Here is a 23,725-nt window from a genome sequence, read left to right as displayed (position 1 = left end):
AGAGGGTGGAGTTTCATTCAGTGGTTTTGGGTACCTACGAGATAGATGGATGCCCGCCCAAGGGATTACGAGTAGTTGATTGAATCTTTTCGTTGCTATTTATCTATGTATTTATTGTATTGATGCGACATCCGTTTGATTATTTACATTACCTAGTACTGACCCTTGCCGTCAACACACCGCAGACCCTGCTTCTATCAGTAGTTACATAACTGATGGATACACCCTGAACAGGGCATTCCGGCATCTTACTTTTGTGCTTATTACATGTAGTGATGACGCCTGCTAAACTCCCACTCGCACTCACACACAGCTGAGGTGGACTTGAAACTGCCTCCCCCACCTCTCTCCATCAGGCCAAACCAAACCCTGTACTTGCGAGAACAACCACCCGCTAGCAAAGCTTCATCCGCAAACTCCATCCTCCTTTCAGCACATGAACACGATAGAGTTTGCACTTGTACCTGTTTGGCACCCTCAGAAATCTGACATGTTACATCCTGAGCATCCATGAGGCAAATTCTCCCATTATTACCTGGCTAGTTGCTCATCGCCATTCCCCTCTAGCCTTATCTTGACACTCGTGTATCAGCTTCCTCAGAATTGTCAGTGCGCTGAATATAGCCGAGCTGCTTAGGTTTCTGCTTAGAAACTAAGATTGAGTGGTGCTGCCAACATCAATCACAAGACGGATTTACGTAACTTAGATACTCATGCTCGTGCAGTTAATTGTTTGGTGCCAAAAATGCTACGAGAGTCACAGCCCATGACACGTCAAACAGCAAACTTTTATCAGTATATTAGATATATCGCTGGTGTCGGGTTGCTTTCTTGAACCCTTCAATCCGTAATGCGTAATGCCAGTGTGGCTTCTTCAAATCGCTTCCCATCCCGCTGTCTTCATGTTTTGTTGCTAATAAATGTAATCATACAATACGTTTTCTCATCGTCCAAGTTCAATCTGGTAGTGCTAGCCTCTCTTTCCCGCAAAGAGGGTCCCGGAATGAGTAAATAGGCGAACCAGTAAATCAATAAGCAAACATGCCAAATCTTCGGCATTCATATAAAAGCATATCTCCTGGCCCAAGCAGAGCCGCTCTTTTGTCGGCGTTGGCGCCCTGTTCAACCGAGGCTTCTTCCTCAGTTGGACTCGTCATGGGGAAGGGTTCGACTGAGACCAGCCTCAGCCCACCACTCATCTGGAATATCTTCTCTCGCCGCAAGACTCTGGACGATTCGCCGCATGCCCAGCCACTCCTCGTCTCCTGTCTGAACGCCGTGCCCGCTTCCCGCAGATCCTTCCCGGTTTGGTCGGGTCCGGTCAGCTCCCCTTTCGTCCTCCGACCCTGCGCGAGTGAGCCAGCTGTTGGTTAACAGCAGAGCATAACCGTTCGTCCGGGAATCCCCCGGACTTTGACCGGGTCTAGAAGCCTCGGATCGGTGAGATTGTGGTCCATCTAAAGGTCTGTCCAAAGGTCCATCCGATGGTCCATCTAGATTATAGTCCGGCACTGACGGGCGTCGTCGAAAGTGGCGACGTAGTTGCTCGTCAATGGTGCCGACCTCATGAGGAAACCGATACAACACGCCCTCTTCATCCTCAGACATTTCGTGTCCCGATTCGCAAGCACCGTCCGCAGTTTCGTCAGGGAGGCCTGGAGCAGGTGGAGGAGCGTTGGAAGGGCCCGCACTTTGAGATACTGCTGCAGACGCAAATGAAGAGCTTGCGCTCGGCGGCTGTGGATCAGGAGTTAGTGTCGTGAGCAAGGTATCCCAAACCTCCGGGCTGAGGCTTCTGTCGCGGTCTCCTAGGCCATCAGTCGCATGAGTCCGCTGGCGAATGCGGCTGGATGCGTCCGCACCCATGAAAGTTCGGAATGCTCGTGCTTGGTTTCGACGCAGAGATCTATACGGGGCAAAGGCGTACTGTGGTGCGGTATCGTCATTTGATGTTGCCGATTCGCTCTGAAGCCTCTCAGACCCGTCCCGTGTCGGCCGGTAGGGCGGCGTACCGATATGGTATGAGCGTCGCCCGTGGGGGCTGCGATTGCGCCTGGGGGGGTTTTCTGGTGCAAGCTTCACACAGGCGTGTTAGTGACCTACAAAACAGTTGAGGGCCACGAGGGGGCAACTTACGATGCGCGCACGCCGCGGTTGCGGCCGAGTTTCGATATTCCACCAAAAGTCCCTGTCTGATGCAGCTTCATCATTTCTCTGTGAAGAGGGGGGGCCGATGTTATGCCAAGTGCCACCAAATAGGCTACTCATCCGGTCTTCTAGACGACGATCACTGCGCGGTGGTCTGGAGGTGACATCTCTCAATGCCTCGCGTGCAGGCCCAGAAGACGGCTCCTCGTGATCGTACAAGGAAGGGGTAAGATGCCTGGTTCCATCGTCGAGACCCCATGGAGGATAGCTCCGCGTGGAACGGCTGTGTGGCTGAAGGGCAACGATGCGGACGCCGGTGCGTCTGTTGGGATTCCGCCGCTCGCGTGTTTCTGTCTGGGTCGAGCGCCTTATGGCTGAACGAGACGGAGAAAGGACGTCACGCTTTGGCGCATCTTTGTGGGGGAGATCGGTCTCAACTGGAGCAACAAAGAGTCTGTCGTGGCGACGAATGATTAGCTGGGACGGGTGCGACGCGAAGAGAGAGCGCAGGAAAAATTAAATTGAAAGCGACAAAGAGATAACAAGGAGAATGAAGTATGAGAATGTCGGCAGCGGTGAATGCGATGACTCGGTCGCGCAGCCGATGGCCTGGTCTTGAAGTTGAGACAGGCGATAGGCGCGCCGCGATTGCGAGCGACGATGCACATGACGCGCGCGAGCAAACATTGATGGCTGTGTAGGGACTCGAGGCAGAAGCAGAGATAGAAGCGGAAGAGGCGAGGGCATGGGGCCACCAATGGTCCAGGCAGCGGCAGAAATTGAGACTCACGGGCGACCCATGGCGCATATGGATGATTTGTGGACGATTTGCAAAGGAGCGATTCCCGAGATGCGAACGATACGAATTGGCAAAAAACAGGCGGATGGTGCTTTGCAACTAGCAGCGGCACAACCCTGGCGATCTGCTGCGGCGGAGGATCTTGTGTGGCTGTTTTGTTGGAGAGAAGGAGAGCTGATCGACTTCAGCCTGCAGATGAGATGGAATCAAGAGACGGAATACGAGCGAGTGGCGGGTGGTTGATGGATCGGAGAAGGAGATGGAGAAGGGAATGCGAGAAGAGGCTGAAGATGGAAGAGGCTGCGGAAGCGGGAGATGCGACAAGGACTCTACTGTAGGAGTCTCAGTACTGCATCCATCGGTAGGTTTGTGGCGCGGGAGCGAATTGAACTTGGGCGGCTTCCCAGGCACTACCTGCCTATCAGACCCACCGCTGCTACTGTAGCTGCCACAATTATCTAGTATGGAGACTACTGTATGCGCAACTCAGCCACAGTTCGTGTTGCCCGATGATGGTGGTCTGTGGCTGGTGCTCACTTCATGCCGGGCTGTGGGGATGGATGGCGAGATTTTGCCATGATAGCCTAGCCTAGCTCAGATTGATAATGCCGGCACCTTGAGAAATCGTCCGACGGCCAACAATCATCACTCGCGGCTCCTCGGCGAGGCTCAACTCCCCTATGGCTCCCTCCGCCTGATGCTGATGCTGCCATGCCGTCTGCCAAGGAGGTCAATCGAGCGCTGGCTCGAATCAGAGCCGTCATGCCGGCCGAGAAAAAGGTGGCATCCGCAAATCGCAACATCCGCCTGGGCCTGGAGCGCATCAGCCATGTCGTGCCGCAGGAGCAGGGCTGGCTAGGAGTCCATGTTGGAGGCACCAATGGCAAGGGATCCGTTTGTAACCTGCTCTCGGGGCTCTTCAGGCTGTCCGGCGTCAGTCATGGCATGTACACATCGCCGGCAATGCCTGAGAGGCACAACGGCGTCACCATCAACGGCCTCTACGTCAACCGCCGCATGTATGAGATGGAGGTCAAGCACATTGAGGAGAAGTTCAAGCGCATTGCGTCTGGCTGGCGGTTTGCTGCTGGAGAGGACCCGGGCGACTTGACGCCCTTTGAGCTCGAGACAGCTGCTGCCTTCCGCGTCTTCGACAAGATGCATGTCAACTATGGCATTGTCGAGGTGGGCATGGGCGGCGCTACTGACGCAACCAACATCATGAGGCAAAAGTCGGTCACCGTCATCACCAAGATCGATCTCGAACACCAGGAGTATCTCGGCAACACCATTGAAGAGATTGCCAAAGTGAAGGCTGGCATCATGAGACCTGGTGTACCCTGTATTGTTGACCACTCTAATTCCAGCTCTGTTATGAAAGTACTACGGCGTCATGCGAATAGCATCGGCACCCAAATCAGCCCATCGTGGAAGGGACAATCTCTGTTGGCCAATCTGGATACCGAGCGGTTTAAGCTGGAAGATTACGAGAAGCAAAATCTTCTCTGTGCAACTCTGGCCTTCCGTCACCTGTTTCCAAATCTTGAAATCGACGTCAATAAGCTACTGGCAATGGACCCTTTCCCGTCTGGACGCAAAGAGCAAGTTAAAGTGCTTGGTCTCACTGGCGGAACTCGTGAAAAGCCTGTCCTTGTAGATGGCGCTCACAACCTGCTTGGTGCCGAAGCGCTGGCTTCTTATGTGCAGCACCAGGTTCGCCAAGGGGACCAACCGATTTCATGGGTTATGGGATTATCATCCAGCAAATCCAAACCGTTTGCAAAAGTCATTTCCACTCTGGTCCAACCTCAAGATAATTTTGCTTTTGTTGAATATGTCCCTGCTCCCAATGAGCCACCTCCAGCCCCTGCTGAGCTCGGTCGTGAGATTGGAAGATCCATTGTTAACAATGAATCGCAGCTCTACGATGGAGATCCCCGGATCGGAGCTGGCGTGCAATGGGCTTGCGAAAAGGCCGGAGAAGGCCCAGTTATAGTAACGGGCAGTCTCTATATGATTAGAAATTTTTACAAGCTGGATGGCGTTGAGCCCAAGAGAAAGACCAAAACGAGGAGGCCTGGTGCCGCGCAGCTGTGGCATTACATACAACTATCACAGGAAAGAGCACTAACCCCGGAGGAAGCCAGAGAGTTCAAACGAGCGAGGAGACATTGGTATCTGTCGCCCGCACGGAATTCTACGTTTAGAGGGGTGAAATACGGCGGCCTGCCCAGACCTGCCCGCGTTCCTGAGAGGATACGTGCCCTGCAGCGACAGAGCGAGTTTCATAGAAAGCAGGCCGAAGGTTACCGTAGCGCCATTGAGAGTATGGAAAAGGACCTGGTGGCGGAACCAGCTGATGCGGCTGCTGCCGCTGAATCTTCTGATTTCCAAATCAGCATGGAAACGCTCAAGCAGCGACACCAGGAGCATCTCGGCGCCTACAACAGCGCCATGTTCAAGCTTCGGGGACATGTTGCTTCTCCCGAGAAAAAGTATATGAGCTACGAAGATGTTTTTGGGCGATCGCCGAAGCCAAAGGTTCAGAACTTTCCCTTTCCCGAGGACGACGGTGCGAGCGTAACGTCTGGGAAACCTCATGAAGACATTGCTGCTTCGCCAGAGGTTAGCGCCGGTTCTCAATCCGGCGGAGTCGCCCCTGAGGAGGAGAAGAAAGTGGAATCACGAAACTCACGATTTGGAAGAAAGACTGGTCGTCGTGATGACAAGGGGAAGGATAAGACTGCAACAGAGGCACATGATCTTGTTGACAAGTTGACCAGAGAGCGCGTCAGCTCTGAAGCTGGATCGAGCAGCAAGCCCTGAATGGAGGAAACCGACCTGAGAAAGGTTCGGCATGTATTATATATAGATAAGGGGGACAAAAGCAATCTGCTGAGAAAGGGATATTTTGGTAAATACATAGAATAGTGTTGCATCTTGTTCATACACTTTGACTGCCAAAGGTATTTAACTACTGATTCTCCTTCAACCGCTGGTGAAACTATTTCGTAGAGCGGGAGTTTGAGCGACTTGAGACAAAGATGGATACTCCTACTAGCTCTACCTATTTCTGCTAGAGATGGATATAACTACTGGATGTATTCTTAATATTAGAGATAGATACATCTACTAGATGACTCCCACCTACCATCCGTATAGGTCGTCCTCGACTTCCTTTCCCTCGACTTCCCCCATCCAATAACGCAGCTGAGCGTAGTTATCATCACAGTACAGGTCTGACTATGATTCAACTTCATCAGGTCCACCATCATCATAACCATTATCGTTATCATAATCGTCACCATCACTACCACCATCATAACGGTAATAGCCATCATCATCATCATCATCATCATCATCATCATCATCATCATCATCATCATCATCAATGTATTCATTCCCCCTACTAGGTGGTTTGGTTGCTCCACATATTACGGCAACACGAAGCAAGTCCCACGAAAGTTGCAGGAGCTCAAAGCTCGGAGGCTCGATTTCGCTGTCTTGGCGAAGAGTAAAAGTACAAGCAGTTTCCCCGCGCAAAAAGCTGTCGTGGTAGGCCAAATCAGATCCCCAATCTTTGCTGGCAATGCCTTCGTCGCTTGCAATGCCGGCTGACATCATCGTCCTCCAGGCCCATATATCTCCTCTAAAGAGTTGTCCTGGTTTCAGTCTGCTTTTTTTAAGCCAGTGAAGCTGGAGTTCGATCGAGCCGGTGGCCGTGTCATGCAACGGCTTAAACGCAATCTCTCCTTTGAGAAATGACCAACCCGTGTTTCGATCGAGAGATAACAAATTTTGGGATGATTCCAAAATATTTTGGTCCTGAATAAGAGCAGAGAGACGAGTAGCTGTCTCAGTACCCCAAAATGTCTCCAGAGTAGATAAAGTATTGGCCAAATTCTCAAAGGGGAAGATGGGGACGACTACAGGATCCTCGATGTCGGCGATTATACATTCACTCCGGTCTCGTTCTTTGCACTAACAGGTATTAGGAAGCTAATAAATGGCGGATAGCTTAGGCACTTACAAGCTTTGCTGAACGTAAAATGGTATCATTACCACATCCCTTGACTTGTCGCCCTTTTATGTTTACAACTAAAGCGAAGAAACATTAATAAATGATTTCGATATGGTCTCGTCGTAGATGTGGGGGGTTTATCACATACACTCCTGGATACCGGCGACAGCGATGCTGCATTTGTCAATAAATTCGTGGACCCCGATCCAGTTGTTCTTCTCAATGTCCTTCTCCAGTTTATCCAGCCTGAATCTCAACATGTCCACCGGAGCAACCACGAACAGTGCAAGAATAGTCATATTTAACCCAAACGGCAGCTTATGCCGCCTGATGGTGGATGTCAGCCGCCAAAAGAGGACTTTTCTAATATGAAGATCCGACATGTATTCCAGAACCGGATCTACATCCACGTCTTCATAAGTTTCAAGAATTTCCGAAATGAACGTGGGTCTTTTCCCGGCCAAGTCGAGCAGCCGACCAAGATGGCCGGTTTCGTGTAGACGCAATAGTTCTTGCATCTGTTGTTCATTCAAAGCTCGATGCTAGTTCTCTTGGAACCTGGTCGTCCATGATGGGAGGCAGTATTGAGGTAATTCCAAGAGAGAAAGGGGAAATTTATGAAAAATGTTCTGATTTCTTGCGGCTTCGCTGGCATTTATAGGGCTTCGCAGTGGATTTTCCATACATTTACTCTGCAAACTCTAACACCAACAGTGGAAACTCTCCTGCATACTTTAGTACTAAGTGTAGAGGCTTCCTGTCTATGAAGAGGACTAGAGGTAAATGCTATCTTCTGGTCTAGTCTGATTCTCCTACTACCTAGGTAGGTATAGGTAATATCCGATACTATATCTACCTTCGTCTACTACTATGGCTCTACTATCTACTACTATGGCTACTATCTGCTACTATCTATATATTCCTTTAATATATACAATTCCTAATACCCAGGCTACTTTAAATTTAAGAACGGGATCTTACCCTTTAAAAAAGGGAGTGGCTACGGTATGTATTCAATGCTCGGAACTTTTCTTAGTCGCTAGGGTGCTGGATACATAGAACCCTGATAAATGGAAGCTTTCACTTAGCGCTAAAGCTTGCAGTGAATTTTGAAGAATTAGGGGGCTAGATGCATGTGTGTGTAACTTCATATGAAGCTGTGAGGCTCCACAAATGAAAGAGGCAAAGTGAATGCGGTCCTCTGCTCCAAGCTCCCTGGTATTTATAGGGCAGACCGAACCCTTCTCTCTTGTCTTGCTTTCAGCGGAAGGAAACCTCCTTTTGTTGCATATCACTTCCGACCATGGATCCAGAAGAGCGCGAACTTCGCGATGCCGTGTTGGGCCTCGACAAACAGCAGAGACAGTATGTCCTGTATCTGCACAGAAACCAAAAGTTCGGACCTCTTCTGAACCTGGCTTCGAAAGAGTCAAGTTTCATTACAGAGCTTCTCTGGGATGAAATGAAGGAAGAAAAAGTTTACAGCTGCGTTGGCGATCTTGAAATTAGAAAAGATCTCTTCCATGACCTGATGAAGATGAACAAGCAGCATAATCTGGCCATCAAGCTCAATGCGGCTGTGTTTGCTATATTTATGGTTGCGCCTATCAACTCACTCAAGGCCAGCCTTCAAAATCACATTCGACTCAACAACCAGGCTGAGATCCAAAGTTTCGTTGGGCAATGTTCAAACACAGCTAGATTTAGCATCCAAGCTTGTATGTCGGCGAGTGCTGGCATCACCCACATACGAACACCGTCATTGGCAAGTTCTCAAGGGTCAGGCCGGAGCGCTGACGCCTCCAAACTAGTAAGCATCAAATTCCAGTTCAGCCACCGCTCGGCATCCATCTAAATGGCCAGTAGTGCAAGCAGAGAGACTCTGAAATGTGTGTAATCACCGGAATGCCGCACCCAGAGGCGTGTTATATCTTCCCGTTTGCGGGAAGTAAGCGTAGTAAAACATACAATATTTTATCTGCTCTACGGGCATTTTGGGGCGATGAGATAGCCAACCGGATTTCTGCGTTGATTCAAAATCGAGATGTTACCGAATCCCCAGAAAATCTGATTTCTCTCAATCGACAAATCCACTATTGGTTTGATAATGGGTTTATGGCTCTCAAGCCATTGCGGAAAAATCCTGACGGCTCAGTCGATGTTCAGCTGCATTGGCTGAGACAGAGTTCTTTGAAACCCAGTGATCTCATTTTGCAGTCTCATGCGATTGAGAATTGGACTATATCCGCTGGAATTGACAGCCAGTGTTGGGGAGAAATTCGTGCTCATCGTTTCAGTGGTTTGAGATTGAGAACTGGCCAAGTCTTTACTTTGCGTCCACGAGACAGACCAAAAGCGGAGGCGCCGAATTTCGATCTCCTGCTGCTTTCATGGGATCTCTTGAGAGTTGGAGCTATCTCCGGCGCGGCTGAAATTGCTGATCTGTCAATCGTAGACAGCGATGACGATGACGATTATTGTGGAATTAGTGAACAGGAAGAAATGGACCATGAGAATGACTACTCTCAGGTATAATTGGCAAAGAGGGGTTGAGGAGACAGAAGCTAAGGAAGGAGAAACTGAAGAGAGAGACAGTCCGGATCAGAGTGGAGAATCTTCAATCCCTTTAGGAGCAGATTCCCGTTCTTAAATTTAAAGCGGCTTTGGTATTAATAACAGAAGATATTAGAGGAATATATAGATAGTAGGAGATAGTAGCAATAGTAGCAGATACCCTGGGAACTGTATATCTATTTGAGTAATGATAATAAAGACCATTATACGTTGCTATAATATCCGGGGCTCTTCTTGGTCGATACTTGTCATATTCATGGTTCTATTGCGATTGGGTATGTACGTCGCCAGGGACGCTTACAACTAACTCGAAACTAGCAATTCTCTAATCCGTATGGCAGTGAGTTTACTTCTGGTCTAGAAGGTATAGGTAATATTCGATACTTTGTCTACCTTCTTCTAATATGTCTCATTTCTTCAACTATATCTACTAGGTAATTTCTTCTATTATCTCTACCTACCTTCGTCTACTAGCTCTACTTTCTGGTTATTTCTGGTGTAAAGGGATATGAGTTGCTTCTTGATCAATCATTAAGGAATTTGCAAGAGTGTCAAATTAGCAATAGCCCTAAACCAAAGTCGACACTTGACAAATGTTTGGGGGTCAGCCCCAGACTGCTCCAAATAGGTAGCAAATGCCTGACGGGGGTACCTGTTATATAAGGTTCATGAGATTGGGTAAAACTGTCAGGAAAACTATCCGTCCACATTGAATGGCCAATGTTGAGCCCTTCACACTTGCTTCTCCCGGTCGATACGCTGGAGGAAGCCATATAATTCTGTCATCATTCCACATAACCCATGATGAATCCTCGCTTAGCCCAATCCCGCGGCGATGGAGCTGCACGTTATTAGAAGGCACAGAAGTACTCTCGCATGGTTCTGTTTCTAAGCTGTCTGGTGCTCCTAAAAGCACTGTCGTTGCTGGAGGCGAGGGCTCATATTTTACAATAAAATCACCTCCAGCCGTAGAGATTGAAGATCCCGTTGCGTTGAAAGTCACATAATAGGATGCATTTTCGCTGATGACCGCAGAAGCTGCACAACGGCCCGTTGATACATCCCAGAGCTTCAGATCTGCTGTTCCTGATATCGGGTTAACATATGATATCGCTGCAAATAGTGCAGAATCATGCGAAAATGCGCCGGACATAACTATTCCTAACCCGGAAAGTGTTGAGATACAAGTACCCGTAGAAGTATCCCAGAGCTTGATACCTGTTCCGTTACCTGACACTGACGCAAATATCGTAGAGTCATGCGAAAATGCGCTAGAATGAAATCTGCCAAAAAAATGTCCTTCAACCGTTGCTATACAAGTGCCTATTTCAGCGTTCCAGATCCTAATATTCTTGCCTCCGGATGAGGCAAGTATATTTGAACTCGGCGAGAACGCCAACTGATTTACATACGCAGAGTGGCCTTCAAGTATCTTAATGCAGGTCTCTGTTCTGATATCCCATAGTTTGATGTTTCCATTCGCCGACGTCGCTGAAGCAAGCAGTTGAGAGTTGTGTGAAAAGGCGATAGCACTGATTTCAGATGGAATCCCTTTAGTGAACCCTTTTAGGTTAGCTATTCTGGTGCTCGTCTTGATATCCCATAGTTGGATCCTGCTATCAACTGAAGCTGCCGCGAACATCTTGGAGTTATATGATACTGCGATCGAGCCGTGTCGGCTAGAGTATCCCTCAAGTGCTGCTGTAAAAGTACCAGTTGAAACATCCCACAACTTAAATGTTCGATTGTTTGACGTTGAAATAAGGATCTTTCCATTGTCCACAAATCCGGTGAGGTCAGTAAGACCAGGATATTGGATATGGCCAACATCAATTTCGAGATCCCAGATTTTCATGGTATCGCTATCTATCGACGCAAGAAGCTTGGAGTCATGCGAGAATGCAAAGTCAACCACCCAGAGAGAATTACCCTGAAATACCGCTATGCTTGATTTTTTCGTGATATCCCAGAGCCTGATATCGGAATCAATTGAAGTTGATGCGAGCATTCTTGAATCACACGAAAAAGCAAGTGATGTAATATCATCGCTGTGTCCCTCCAAGGTTGCGATGCAAGTTCCAGTTGCAACATTCCAGAGCTTGATATCCATCCGTGACTCTGTTGCAAGAGTTTTAAGATCATGAGAAAACAAAGCAGTTGAATGAGTCTCGATGCGCCTCTCAAGCGTTGAAATATATGAGCTGGTCACTGTATCATAGCATTTGATAGTTCCACGAGAGGACACTGAAGCAAGCACTTTCGAATCTTGCGAGAACGCCATAGAGGTGATATTAGATTCATGCCCCTTAAGCTCCATTACGCAAGTATATGTTGCAGTATCCCAGAGTTTAATGACGTAGCCTGGTTTGTCTTTCGAAGCTGATCCCAATAGTTTGGAGTCATGCGAAAGCACGACTAATGCCTTAGTTTGAATGGTTTTATCTTCAATTACTTTGATGCAAGAGTTAGTCGTTGTATCCCAAATTTTGATTACATCCCGTGAAATAGATATTAGTAGTGTAGAATCATGCGAGATTGCAATGGACCGAATTTTAGAGTCATGTCCCTCAAGTGTTGAAATATGGGTGCCGGTGACGGTATCCCAGAGCTTTATAGTACCGTTGGATAATGCCAATACGAGAATCTTCGAATCTTTTGAGAAGGCGATTGCTGCAGGGGTGACATGTACTTCATGTATCTGTAGGCATGCGTCCCATTCTGAAGAAATTCCCGATAATTGAGAAAGCCAGGCAGGGATTTCGTTGCTGAACCGCTTTTTTACGATGCTTTTCTGCGGTGCGAACACAATAGCTGAATAATAAATTTGAAGCGGTGAAATGTCTATGATGAACCGATGGCCTAAAATGACTCGTCGCGCATCGCGAAGGAGCGCTGAAACAAGACCGCTATGTTCCCGCTACATCAGGCCAAGTTAGTACGTGTATGCCATGAAGTCATTGTGAGCAGTTGTAAGGGATCATACATCAAGAAGTCCTAGTAGATCATGTACCATTCTAATACATTCCGAGATTCGACCTAGTAAGGCCAGTGCTTCAAGCCAATGTAACAAATGGTCGCTCAAAAAAAGGTCGACAAGCTCGCCATCCTTGATCTTTTTCGTACCTTCTTTCCAGTGGTAAACCCAATAACGACAAGCATATTGAACTTCGGGGGGTAGAGCGGCGTCAATGGCCTGTTGGTCAATTTCGGACCGTGGAGTGCTCGGTAGTTGTAGGTTACATATATTTCTTTTAAGAGTACCGTCGGTCAACAAAAGTTGTAGACACTTGATTGCCAAAAGTTGATGGGCTTTTTGCTCATGGACCCAAAACTGGTATCTTTTTGGGTCTTTGCCTTTCTCCGGCTCAACGAGAAAGTCGCGAAAAGACAGGTGAAGCAGTCGTACAGGAATATTTCGATCCGGGGGGATATAAAGAACAGAGTGTAGTAGATCTAATTGATCTTCGATAACATCAGAGGATATAGATAAAAGACGAGCCAGAGATGGCGTGCTAAGAGGACTGGCCAGATTGACGATAGAACCAACAATTTCCCTAAATCGTTCAAAAACCTTGCTTTTGTCTGAATCAGCAAGTCCTGCCACCAATCCGTCTACTATTGGCAGATAAGTTGCATCTAAACTAGTATTTTGGCTTGACTGGTGCTCCAGGATTTTCGCGAGCTGTGCTTTCGGTCCACCAACCCTACGGTCTTGGATGAAGCGGCAAGCAGTTGCAGCGAATATAAATAAAGGCACAGACATGGACACTAATTTCTCGACTTTCTCCGTACCGGGCCAAGATAGTGGTAGTTGCCTATATGATGATACAGACTTATTGTAGTCCTGTCGAATCAGAGCGAACTCGTCTTGCAAGAAAGAATTGATATCTTGTTCAATAATAGCTGGAGGTATTTGATGAAGAACTAAGTCTTCATAGTTACCGGAAATATTTTCAAAGCCTAGTCGAATAGCAAGCTCGGGTCTGCTGGTAACGAAGAATTTAGGGCGGACAGACGTAAAATACTTTGCCAGTGAGAGGAGGTGAATAACCAACTTCACATGTTCAACATTGTCACACTCATCGAGTGCATCGACCACTATAACCACTGTTGGTATCTTGGTATACGCTGACATCTTTCCAAAAGGTTCGGCAATAAGCGTATCGAACTGAACTTTCACAGATTTGTCATTGATATCAGGGTTGGCCTCAATTGCTGCGCGGATGTGTGGTGCGATTGAAGGTAGCTTTTGGACAAGCTGAGAGGCTATCGTGGAGAAGAAAAGCGCCATGCTACCACGGTCTCCTTCACCGCGTTTGAAGAAGAAGCTGGCACCGAGCATCTTTTTATCTGCAAATAACTGTGCAACCGTTCGAGATATTGTAGATTTGCCGGTACCAGCTCCGCCGTTCAACCAGTAGATGTGTTGGCCGTCTGTTGTCGTGCTCCAGGCCAATATTTGCTGAAGAACATCGCGCCGAGTCTCAGGATGGCATCTGATGTGACTAACGTGGCTAAAAGAATCGAACGCCGCCCCCTTTGCAGATTTTAGCTTTTCAAAACGACTTCCTGGTGAACATCGAGAAGCAATGCGCTATTAACAAATATTAGCATTAGATCCAGAGAAGAAAAGAATATACGTACGTCTGGTCAGCCTGTAAATCTAAAACAATAGCCATCCTGTACTTTTGTAGCTTGTGAAGTATACCGTCTACTTCTCCCTTCTTCAGCGGCCATGATATCCTCTCCAGCCATGTTATCTTGTGCAGCCATGTTATCTTTTGCGGCGATGTTATCTTCTGCAGCGACGTTCCTTGCTCAAGCTTCGTGATCAAGTCTTTCAGCTGCAAGCGGCAATCTGCTACGCTGCGGCGTACATTCTGCGAAGAATTGAGTTTCGCCCCATTTGGACTCTCTAGGAGTTTCTTGAGATCACTGAGCGTCGCGGTGAACCTATCAGCCTCATTCAAGATATGTCGAATATCCTGCGGGGCATTCTTCAGGCCTGAGCAGTACGCAGAACAAAGCACGCCGACCTTGGCAAATAAATCGACCACCGCGATTATGCTGGAAACAAGCCCAAGAGCTTCTGCCATTATCGCTGCGCCGGTTGGCTAGTCATACGGATGTGGTAATCGCGGCCAGCATTCAAGTTGTTTAACTCTAAATGAAATGTAATTTCATCTGACGGGCTGATGTTCTTTCTACACCCTGTGGGATGACCTAATGGGCAGCAGATGGAGGGCGGGGAAGGCTGCTGCATGCTGAGTATCGTGTTGGGCATTCTTAAGGCCTAAGCAATAAATCAAACCATGGGCTTATTTATATTGGTTGCCTGCCTCAATCCCTAAATTCGGCAGTAAGGTTGCCTAGAAGAAGGGCTCAGCTCAGGTATCAAATGACCTCATTGGGTAGTAGTCATAGCCTCTGCATTACAGCCTGAACCCTCCAATTGAGCTCTGGACTGGGCCTTCACCTTCATGCGTGTTCTTCCTAATATGTAGCCAATTGGTGATTTCGTGAAAGTCTTGTTGGTGCACCCAAGAGACTCTTGCTCGATTCCTTTCCGTATCTCGGCGATGCGCCTCTCAAACCGCCGCTCTGTACCTCTTAGAATCTCAACGACGCTTTTCGGGAATCGCTCTTCCATGTCTCCCATGTCCTTTGCGAGATTCTGCTGAAATTGTTGCTTCATATCGTTCAAGCTCTCGCTAAGGTGTTCCTCGAACCGCGCTTCCAAGTCTTCCAAATCTTTGGCTAGTCCATCTTCAAATTGTGGTTGAGCTTTTTCCTTCCGTCATGTCTATGAAATCTTCGCCGAAGATTTCACCGACCTCTTGTATCTGAAAAGTTTCTTACGTTGTGGTACAGTACCAAGGCCGTTTAATCTTGCCAGGATAAATTTTACTATCATTAGAAAACCCAATTAAAAACTGCCCTACTTATCGCAAATGGGCTGTGCTTTAGTTCAATTTTTCCCATTTACGAATAATCAATACCAGAAACAATTCATAACATCTGTTAAATACTTAGCATCATTTGCACCAACTTTCCACGCGAACACCTTCCAACTCATCAAGAAGATCAAAGTCCATCTTGTGCTGCTTCATAGCCAGAACAATCACATCAAAGCTCAACAGGCACTCCCTACTCCACTCGTCATCACCAAGCCTCGCGATCTGTGGGATCGATTCCTGCTTGACCAGGGCATCCGCCCACATCACTTCTACAGCGCCCGACACGGCAAGGTTGCGCACAAGGTCCACGCCAGGCGAGCTATCCAGCTGCGACTGACCAGGCTTGAATCCCATGCCTACGACAAGCACTCGAGGCGTCTTGCCGCCTTCTTGTTGCGGGAGAGACTCGAGGAGGCGCTGCGCGAGCTTGGCCGGACGGTTGTTCATGGCCGTGGAACATGCTTCGAGTAAGGGGAAACTGCTGTTCGAAAGAAGGTAGAAGGGGTTCACAGGGATACAGTGACCACCGACGCCGACTCCAGGAGTATATGGCATGTATCCGAAAGGCTTGGTGGAAGCAGCCGCGCACACTTCATAGGGGTCAATGCCGTGAGGGATGCAAGCGTCAGCCATCTCGTTAGCATAAGCGATACACACCATACGCTGGCAGTTCTCATATAGCTTCATCATCTCGGCGACTTCAGGCGTGGAGACGGTGACAATATTGTCGAAGATGGTCGAGTAAATGCGGCTGATAGCGCCAAGGGAGCCAGGGATGAGATCATCAAGGCCTGAGATGATCTTGGGGATGGATTGGACGGGAGGCTCGACGCGACCAGGATCGACACGCTATTGTTGACATGTTAGTGACCTGTTCAGTAAATGAAATTCTGTTCAGTGGCTTACTTCGGGAGACATGCCAGCAAAGAGTCCTTTCCTCATAGCAAGGGGACCGAGGAGCTGACGGGTCATACCGACAGCAACGGAACTCTCGATTACCACAGTAGAACCACGACGAGCAACCTTGCCGACCATCTTAAGGGCATCACGAAGGTGGGAAGAATCGATAGTCTTGTCTGGTCTCAATAAAGTAGGCACCGAAATCAAGAAGTGCGTAGCCAAAACAAGATCACTCTGATCCCATGAGAAGTGAACGCTCTCATTGCCTTTGAATTCCTTACGGAGGTTGTCAATGCGTCTCTTCGTGATGTCAAAGCCAATAACTTGATATCGCGAGGAGAAGGAGCTGACAAGGTGAGTCCCAATGTATCCCACGCCTACGACGGCCACGAGCGGCTCGTCTGTAGGAGAGACAGTCGAGGAGGAAAGCTCGAGGGAAATATCCGTCTCAGAAGAAACGGAACTCAGTGGAGGAGTGTCTGAATAGAAAGGAGTCGTCTTTGGAGAATCGGAGGGGCAAAAGACGCCGTCGAAGGCAGGACGGCCGGCATCCATCTTGGGCACGAGAACTCGAGCCATGGTAATTTTCGATGAGTGTGAGAGATGGGAGAGAAAAGCAGGAAGAAGAACCAATGAGTCACACACCATGGAGAATTCAAAACAAGCCCTCTCCATTTACTTAGATCTGAAATACCTGCTGGTTATATCTTATTTAGAGCCCTGGGAGAGCCTTAGCCGTCCTAAATTGCATATATCAGCCGCCAACTAGATCCTGTCCCCAGTTACGAAGTTTCCTCAGCCACTACTCCGAGTATTGAAGGCCGTGGTACGACAAAAGCACCACTCGTGAGCCTCGTTTACTTGCTTCCGGGCTCTGGCTCACAAAAGCATTCAGGGCTGCGGCCTAACAACACGCCCATGGGTTACTAGACAATCGGGCTTGGCCCAGACGCCACGCTGCTTGCTGTGGGCGTCCTGTCGTCCACCTCATTATTGACCAGGCAGGGCGTGTAGTGGAAGACTGTGGGAGGAGGAGAAGTTGAGAAGTGACGCTGCAATTGGTAACCTAACTGGCTATTAGGTGACAAATGGATTTCAAAATAAACAAAACAGGAAATAAAAACTGAAAATCGTTTCTCCCTCAAAACAATCACTAAACAATTGGGGGTAGGGTGTACATACACACCTCATTAACTTCTCCCCCTGCGCTAGTCTAAGTGCCCCAAAATGACCCCAAAATGACCCCAAAATAACCCAAACTCGCTAACTCTGAAGGGGGCTGGCCGACCCCGAAAGCGTGGATTCAACGACAAACCCGCACCAACACCAACCGACAATGTGGCTGGCAGGACACTTCTCAACGATCATCGCAGAGGACACGTAAATGTGTAAAGATCTCGACGCTTCACGGGGTCCCGCTCATGGCGTTTCAGGTACACGGAGCGGTTCCCGTCTGTGCTATTGGGCGATCACTTAGCCACCCTCACTCAAGGAAAACTACTGCTTGAGAGCCTAAATTCAGCTAGAGCTGAACACAATATGTTTTGATGCAGTGTGATATCTAATAGTATATCGTATATTAAAGTTCTCAATAAAATATACGAAATCTTAATGATGCTTTCTAATGCCTCAACAAACATTCTTGATTCGCTCAAGCAAGAAATACACCAAACGTTCAACATAGTAGAATATTCACCAATCGTAGTATTAGCCACCTCTATAGAACTCCTCGACATATGGAAAAGGGGTGTGTCTTACCAACAAGTCCTTCGCTTCCCCCATCGAACAGATTTCAGTCGTTTCTCTTCTTGTTCTCGGGGTTATTGTCTGTGGGAACATCAGACTTCCATGATGGCTTCTATTCCCGTCGAGAGAGCACCTGGTGTTGTGCTTATGGAGAAGAAGAAGGTAGGGAGTTTGTATTGGAGATATTTTAACATTGCTAATAACGACTAGATTCAAACTGTTCGGACCCAAGCTGATGCCAAGCTCGTGGGCGATGGGAAGCAACTCTCAACGGGCTCGGATGAGTTATTTGAGGGTGTTTGTCCTGATCCTCCTCGTCTCGTTCACATGAGTGAGGAAGTACTATCTTCATTGGACAGCTACCACGATTCACAGAATTCTTCATCCCAATCATCTTTCGGTCAAACATCCATTAATATACCCGATATAACAACAGCTCCTGCTTCTGTCATAAGCCCTATTGAGCCGAAGCCTCAGGATCTTATCACTCCTGTGCCTCGACTGCCCGTCTCTTTCAGCAACCGGTCTGACAATAACCCGGATGATGGCTCTGGGCGATCCTCTCCTTCCGTCCTAGAGATTGCTGCTGAACCTACTCCTGCTGCTGCTTCTCATCGTCGCCAACCTCCCGCGCCCCAGGTCGAGGACAACACCACTTTACAGCCCAAGGGAGAGATAATCACTGAAGAGAATGTCGAACATACGACACTCATGAAGCGTGGCAAGAGAAATGTCACTGCTCAAAAGTACATCATGACAGCCTCCCTCGTTTCCGTCAAGTGAGTTCCTAGTTGGCTAACATACATCACAACACCAACGCTAATTGTAGCACAGCTTCATGTTTATCTTCGCTTCTTGGTGGTGGCCCAAGTACTACTACGTCTACCTCCCTTTCATCTCATTCCCCCTCGTCCTCAATTGCTGCATGATCGCTTCAATTACCTTCTTCACCCTCCTCCGCGCCATACGCCCCGAAAAGATCATCGAGTCCGACCACTTGGAGAACATGATCTACGTGATACCCTGCTACAACGAGACCATTGAAGAGTGCACCCGCTCGCTCGACTCGCTCGTCATCCAGACCGGCATCGAGAGCCTCAAGAAGGGAATCATGGTTATTTGCGACGGCCGTGTCCGTGGACCTAGCATGCAAAAAACCACTGCTGAGTACCTCAACGAGGATATCTTCCTCCACCAAACCCAGCGCATGAAGATCAAGGGCGCTTACACTGCTTGGGACGGCCAGCAGATGGACATTGAAGTCTCCAAGGGCTTCTACAAAGGCATCCCATTCTACTGCATCATCAAAGAGCAGAACCAGGGAAAGCGGGATAGTCTCATCGTCATTCGATCTTTCCTATACAAGTTCAATATTCGCGCTCAGAATCCCAGCACGCTCTTCTCCCGCGAGTTCCTCGACTCCATGACAACCTGGCTTACCGACGACATCAAGGTCGGCTCAATTGACTACCTCGTTGGCATGGACGCTGACACCGTTTTCGAGGAAAGGTGCATCTTCGAGCTCCTCAAGGAGTCAAAGTACCCAAACACTGTCGGCGTCTGCGGCTTCGTCGCCGTTGACTTCAAGGACTGCAACTGGAATCTCTGGTCCATATACCAATCCGCCGAGTACACTATCGCGCAGGGTCTCCGCCGCTTGCACCAATCCATTGCCACTAAGAAAGTCTCTTGTCTCCCCGGATGTTGCCAGCTCCTCAAGATCTGCGAAGAGACGTGCGGCGACCTTGTCCTGGTCGATCGCTTCGGCTACCACCCGCAACCCATGGACGGCATGATCAAGCATATCCGGGCCACAGCCTCTGAAGATCGCAACCACATCTGCCAGCTCTTCGTCACTTTCCCCCACGCGCAAACTCGCCAGGCCTTGCGTGCGCGAGCCCACACCGATGTCCCCCACTCGTGGAACGTCTTCCTTTCTCAACGACGGCGTTGGACGCTCGGCGCTACGAGTAATGACCTACTCCTCTTTACTTCTCGAAACTGCCAGTGGTGGGAGCGCATCGTCGCATTCTCTAACGTGATCACCTGGTCGCTGAACGTGTTCGTCATTGCGTCAATTGGTTGCATGATCCTTGCTTTCATGAGCCAGCCGTGGTGGCTCATTCTCTCCTTTGCTGGCGTCATGGTCATTCCTCTCATCTACTACATTATTATGGTAATCTGGTTGCCCCGCAACCTCATAGAGCGCGCTCAGTTCCTCCTGGGCTTATTCATCTTTGTCTTCTTCGGACCCTTCCTCAATATCGCCGTCATGGTCTACGCAGTCATCAACATGGACAATTTCGGTTGGGGCAAGACCAGAAAGGTTCTCAAATGAGGGTCACTAAGAAATGCCAGAAGAAAAAGAGGCGTCCAATGAAAGGAGCGATATATTGTGGCGGCGGCCTAGTGGCCTTCCGCTGTATGTGGCTATAAAGACAACACACATAGGTTTAGAGGCAATATCATAGGGTTTTGATGCAATGCCAAACCCAAAATTTGAACGCAATAACATATCACAAATCTTGATGACATCCAATGCCTCAACAAATGCTCCATTAGAAGCTAACTTCCAGGCCTTGAAATGTTAAAATGCCCATCCAATCCAACCAGTATGCCAGGCTGCAACCAACGCCAACCGAGCTCCATGATTGCCATGTAAAGTGACTCTCGAAGTCCTCTGTTCTTTTCTGATCCCGTTACACTTGTGATTATCATCGTCGCTATGAGATATCACTTGTTTCTATATCTAGCTGCGCTTTCCAGCTTGGCCAATGGCTATGAGGTCAGCCAGGGGCATGTGGTTCGGCATGCCACTGAACGCCAGAAGCAAAACACCCAGCTGGAGAAGCGTATGTCTTGCGGTAGTGGTGTAGGATCGTGCCCTAGCGGTCAGTGTTGCTCAGAGTCTGGCTTCTGCGGCACCACCGAGGATTACTGCCAGGCTCCCCAATGTCAGATCGCCTATAGCAATGGTAGCTGCGACGCTAAGTGAGATCATTTGATTCAATGTTAGATGGTTTGAGTACCTAACTCGCTATTACATTCCAGTCAGATGCCTGCTGGGCAGAGTACTAAGAGCATCCCTCGCAACACCAACGGCAAAGCTCCATACAGTAAGTCAAACTTCTGAAAGCGATATAATGGAGGCTAATTGAACTTGAAGATGTTTACATTACTAATTGCACTCATCCTGGCAATGTCGCTCTCACATTCGATGACGGCCCGTACAACTACACTACTCAGCTTCTCAATATCCTAGACTCTTTCAATGTCAAAGCTACGTTCTTTATTGTCGGAAACAACCTGGGCAAAGGCCCAATCGATGTTGAGTCTAACGGTTGGGCCAAGATTCTTCGTCGTATGTACAGATCCGGTCACCAACTCGGCTCTCACACCTGGGGCCATGCAGACCTCTCAGCCGCAAGTAGCGAGATCCGCGAGCAGCAGATCATTTACAACGAGATGGCGTTTCGCAATATATTTGGATTCTTTCCAACGTACCTGCGCCCGCCTTACGGTACCTGCTCGCGTGACTCCGGATGTTTGGGCTATGTGACAAGTCTGGGATACCATGTTGTCAACTGGAATATCGACACAAAGGACTACCTCAACGATTCACCTCAGCTGATTGGCAATAGTAAGGCCATCTTCTATAATGCTCTAGCGAGCGCAAATCCTAAGCACGATGGTTTTATCAGCTTGAGCCATGACACCCACGAGCAGACTGTCATCTCTCTGACTGCATATATGATTAAGACCCTGAGAAGCAAGGGCTTCCGACCTGTCACTGTCGGGGAGTGTCTGGGTGATCCTAGGTCTAACTGGTACACTAATGCCAGGTAGACATGTTGGAATGAGGATAGAAATGAGGCACGGATTACAATCATCGTGAACTTGTTCACGATGAGAGCGAATGACCACATCTAGCATCAGGCAATAGGCTGCTGCCTATGATATCGGCAGTTTGAACATAGGTACAAGAGACCGGCCATCGTCGCTCCCTTAGATCGAATCAAGCAGCTCAATGCAATTATCCCTCTTACCTACACCCCTTGTTGTGTACCAAGCTGTAGATTTGTACAGGATGTTTGCGCTTCACATGAAACAAAGTTTTCTGAATGCTAGCACTAAATTAAACCTCTCCATATTTGCGTGACGACATTGGGAAAATACTTTTGGAAAACCAGTGCTGAGGGAGAGACAGTGACTGTTGTGGCACTAGCAGCTCTTGGACCACTTGCTAGAGGATTGTCTGTTCCGTTGCTTGCACCTCTTCCCATTACACTTTTAACCGTCAGGGCGACACAATTGCCATGCTTGAACACCCGACGGAGGCAGACGCATCTGCCGTCCTTGAAGATCTGACCGCTATTGCAGACACACTTGGATGCATCTTCTTCAGGCGCTTGTGGGATAGGTGGTGTTGACCTGCAAGATCTCATTGGACGCGGTAGTTGTGCAGGAAGCTACTTCGCAAGCTGAAGTTGGGAACTATTACATTTTTAAGGATTAACCATCATAGTTAAGGTTCTATATGACCAACGGATGTTTAATCGTAGCGCCACTCATCATCCCCGCAGCCTTCGATTGGCCAGCATCCCATGTTTGGATGTCGATCCGATGCCTCATTACAGCTACTGGAACTCTCCATATTAGAGGGCCTATATACTCTGCATCGTCAAGGGGCTTATCGCTTGTATAACCAGAACCCAAAGCTGCCATACCAACTGAATTATGGCGTCGTAGGAGCCCGCCCCAGCTGCGTAGGAGGGCGGTATTGATATTTCGCTGACAATCGATCTCAGCATCCAACAAATTCTCCACGTACTATCTCCTGTGCCCCTCCAGCATTTTTAGAGAATCCTCAGCCTCCCATTCATGGAATAGCTACAGGTGGAAGCTCACCGAGTGTCAAAATTGTTCACTTCTTTTCGATGGCATCAGCTTGAGACTATTGTACTTGCATTATGATGAATGTGCATGGACTGCTTCAGCAAGCATACCTATGCTATGATTAATAAAAAAAAAGGAGAATATTCCGTGTTTGCTCCTGGAGGCTCCGCTCAACTAATTAACGTTTCGTCAACAGAAATAGCTGGCAACTAAACGACCTGTACCTGCATGTATGTCATCGTCCGTTTTAACGTCGACGCAGCGCCACTCAAACAAATGACCTGTACCTGCATGTATGCCATCGGCGGTTTCAACGTTAACGCGGCGCCACTCGAATCATCGGCGAGCTAGCGGCGGGAGGGGAGAGATTAAAGTAGCGTGGAGGATGCTGGAGTTGCATGTCGGGTTTGCCACAATACCTGTATATGGACCAAGGCAGTTCTGTCCCCAACTCTTGGGCAAAATCGAAAGTCTACTTCTGTTGGGCCTCCTTTTAGCCTAATATGTATTATTACCAGGTAAGTTCCCCAAATGGTTCAGAGTCCAACAGCCCCTTCGTCATTGACATTTACCTCTATGAATTTCTCTGTTTAGACTTAAGATGGCCTTGAGAATTGGTTCCCATAAGTCACTACAACCTCTTGGCTGAGGTACATCGGAAGTATCGGGCTTAGCAGAGTACTT

At 48.4% G+C, this 23,725-nt stretch overlaps 8 protein-coding genes across 8 annotated transcripts; 4 read left to right on the top strand and 4 right to left on the bottom strand.

Moving 5' to 3' along the window:
- Window positions 1–772: 772 nt before the first annotated feature.
- TRIVIDRAFT_79398 (uncharacterized protein) lies at window positions 773–3,214 on the bottom strand (the record flags this gene model as incomplete). Its single annotated transcript, XM_014104451.1, has 3 exons — window positions 773–2,076; window positions 2,137–2,602; window positions 2,939–3,214. The coding sequence occupies 3 exons, from the start codon at window positions 2,947–2,949 to the stop codon at window positions 1,141–1,143; spliced, it is 1,413 nt and encodes a 470-aa protein (XP_013959926.1).
- A 411-nt stretch (window positions 3,215–3,625) lies between these two features.
- Window positions 3,626–5,918, top strand: TRIVIDRAFT_85472 (uncharacterized protein; the record flags this gene model as incomplete). Its single annotated transcript, XM_014104450.1, has 1 exon — window positions 3,626–5,918. One exon carries the CDS (start codon window positions 3,659–3,661, stop codon window positions 5,771–5,773), a length of 2,115 nt encoding a protein of 704 aa, XP_013959925.1.
- Window positions 5,919–6,190: 272 nt separating this feature from the next.
- Window positions 6,191–7,538, bottom strand: TRIVIDRAFT_62390 (uncharacterized protein; the record flags this gene model as incomplete). The annotated part of the gene is made up of 4 exons (XM_014104449.1): window positions 6,191–6,928; window positions 6,978–7,030; window positions 7,117–7,486; window positions 7,527–7,538. 4 exons carry the CDS (start codon window positions 7,536–7,538, stop codon window positions 6,191–6,193), a joined length of 1,173 nt encoding a protein of 390 aa, XP_013959924.1.
- A 733-nt stretch (window positions 7,539–8,271) lies between these two features.
- Window positions 8,272–9,503, top strand: TRIVIDRAFT_219483 (uncharacterized protein; the record flags this gene model as incomplete). Its single annotated transcript, XM_014104448.1, has 2 exons — window positions 8,272–8,778; window positions 8,835–9,503. The coding sequence occupies 2 exons, from the start codon at window positions 8,272–8,274 to the stop codon at window positions 9,501–9,503; spliced, it is 1,176 nt and encodes a 391-aa protein (XP_013959923.1).
- A 694-nt stretch (window positions 9,504–10,197) lies between these two features.
- On the bottom strand, window positions 10,198–14,094 carry TRIVIDRAFT_144674 (uncharacterized protein; the record flags this gene model as incomplete). Its single annotated transcript, XM_014104447.1, has 4 exons — window positions 10,198–10,411; window positions 10,784–11,660; window positions 11,778–12,459; window positions 12,553–14,094. Coding segments are annotated over 4 exons (3,315 nt in total), but the record flags the coding sequence as incomplete, so codon positions are not given.
- Window positions 14,095–15,577: 1,483 nt separating this feature from the next.
- On the bottom strand, window positions 15,578–16,954 carry TRIVIDRAFT_32137 (uncharacterized protein; the record flags this gene model as incomplete). Its single annotated transcript, XM_014104446.1, has 2 exons — window positions 15,578–16,348; window positions 16,406–16,954. 2 exons carry the CDS (start codon window positions 16,952–16,954, stop codon window positions 15,578–15,580), a joined length of 1,320 nt encoding a protein of 439 aa, XP_013959921.1.
- Window positions 16,955–18,250: 1,296 nt separating this feature from the next.
- TRIVIDRAFT_62386 (glycosyltransferase family 2 protein) lies at window positions 18,251–20,483 on the top strand (the record flags this gene model as incomplete). The annotated part of the gene is made up of 3 exons (XM_014104613.1): window positions 18,251–18,307; window positions 18,356–18,924; window positions 18,980–20,483. 3 exons carry the CDS (start codon window positions 18,251–18,253, stop codon window positions 20,481–20,483), a joined length of 2,130 nt encoding a protein of 709 aa, XP_013960088.1.
- Window positions 20,484–20,999: 516 nt separating this feature from the next.
- TRIVIDRAFT_189461 (carbohydrate esterase family 4 protein) lies at window positions 21,000–21,991 on the top strand (the record flags this gene model as incomplete). The annotated part of the gene is made up of 3 exons (XM_014104445.1): window positions 21,000–21,136; window positions 21,197–21,261; window positions 21,312–21,991. The coding sequence occupies 3 exons, from the start codon at window positions 21,000–21,002 to the stop codon at window positions 21,989–21,991; spliced, it is 882 nt and encodes a 293-aa protein (XP_013959920.1).
- Between the last annotated feature and the right edge of the window lie 1,734 nt (window positions 21,992–23,725).

The sequence above is a fragment of the Trichoderma virens genome (assembly GCF_000170995.1).
Source record: "Trichoderma virens Gv29-8 chromosome Unknown TRIVIscaffold_3, whole genome shotgun sequence".
Classification (NCBI taxonomy): Eukaryota; Fungi; Ascomycota; class Sordariomycetes; order Hypocreales; family Hypocreaceae; genus Trichoderma; species Trichoderma virens.
Note: the sequence above shows the minus strand (reverse complement) of the source record. Positions and strands in the feature narration are given on the sequence as shown.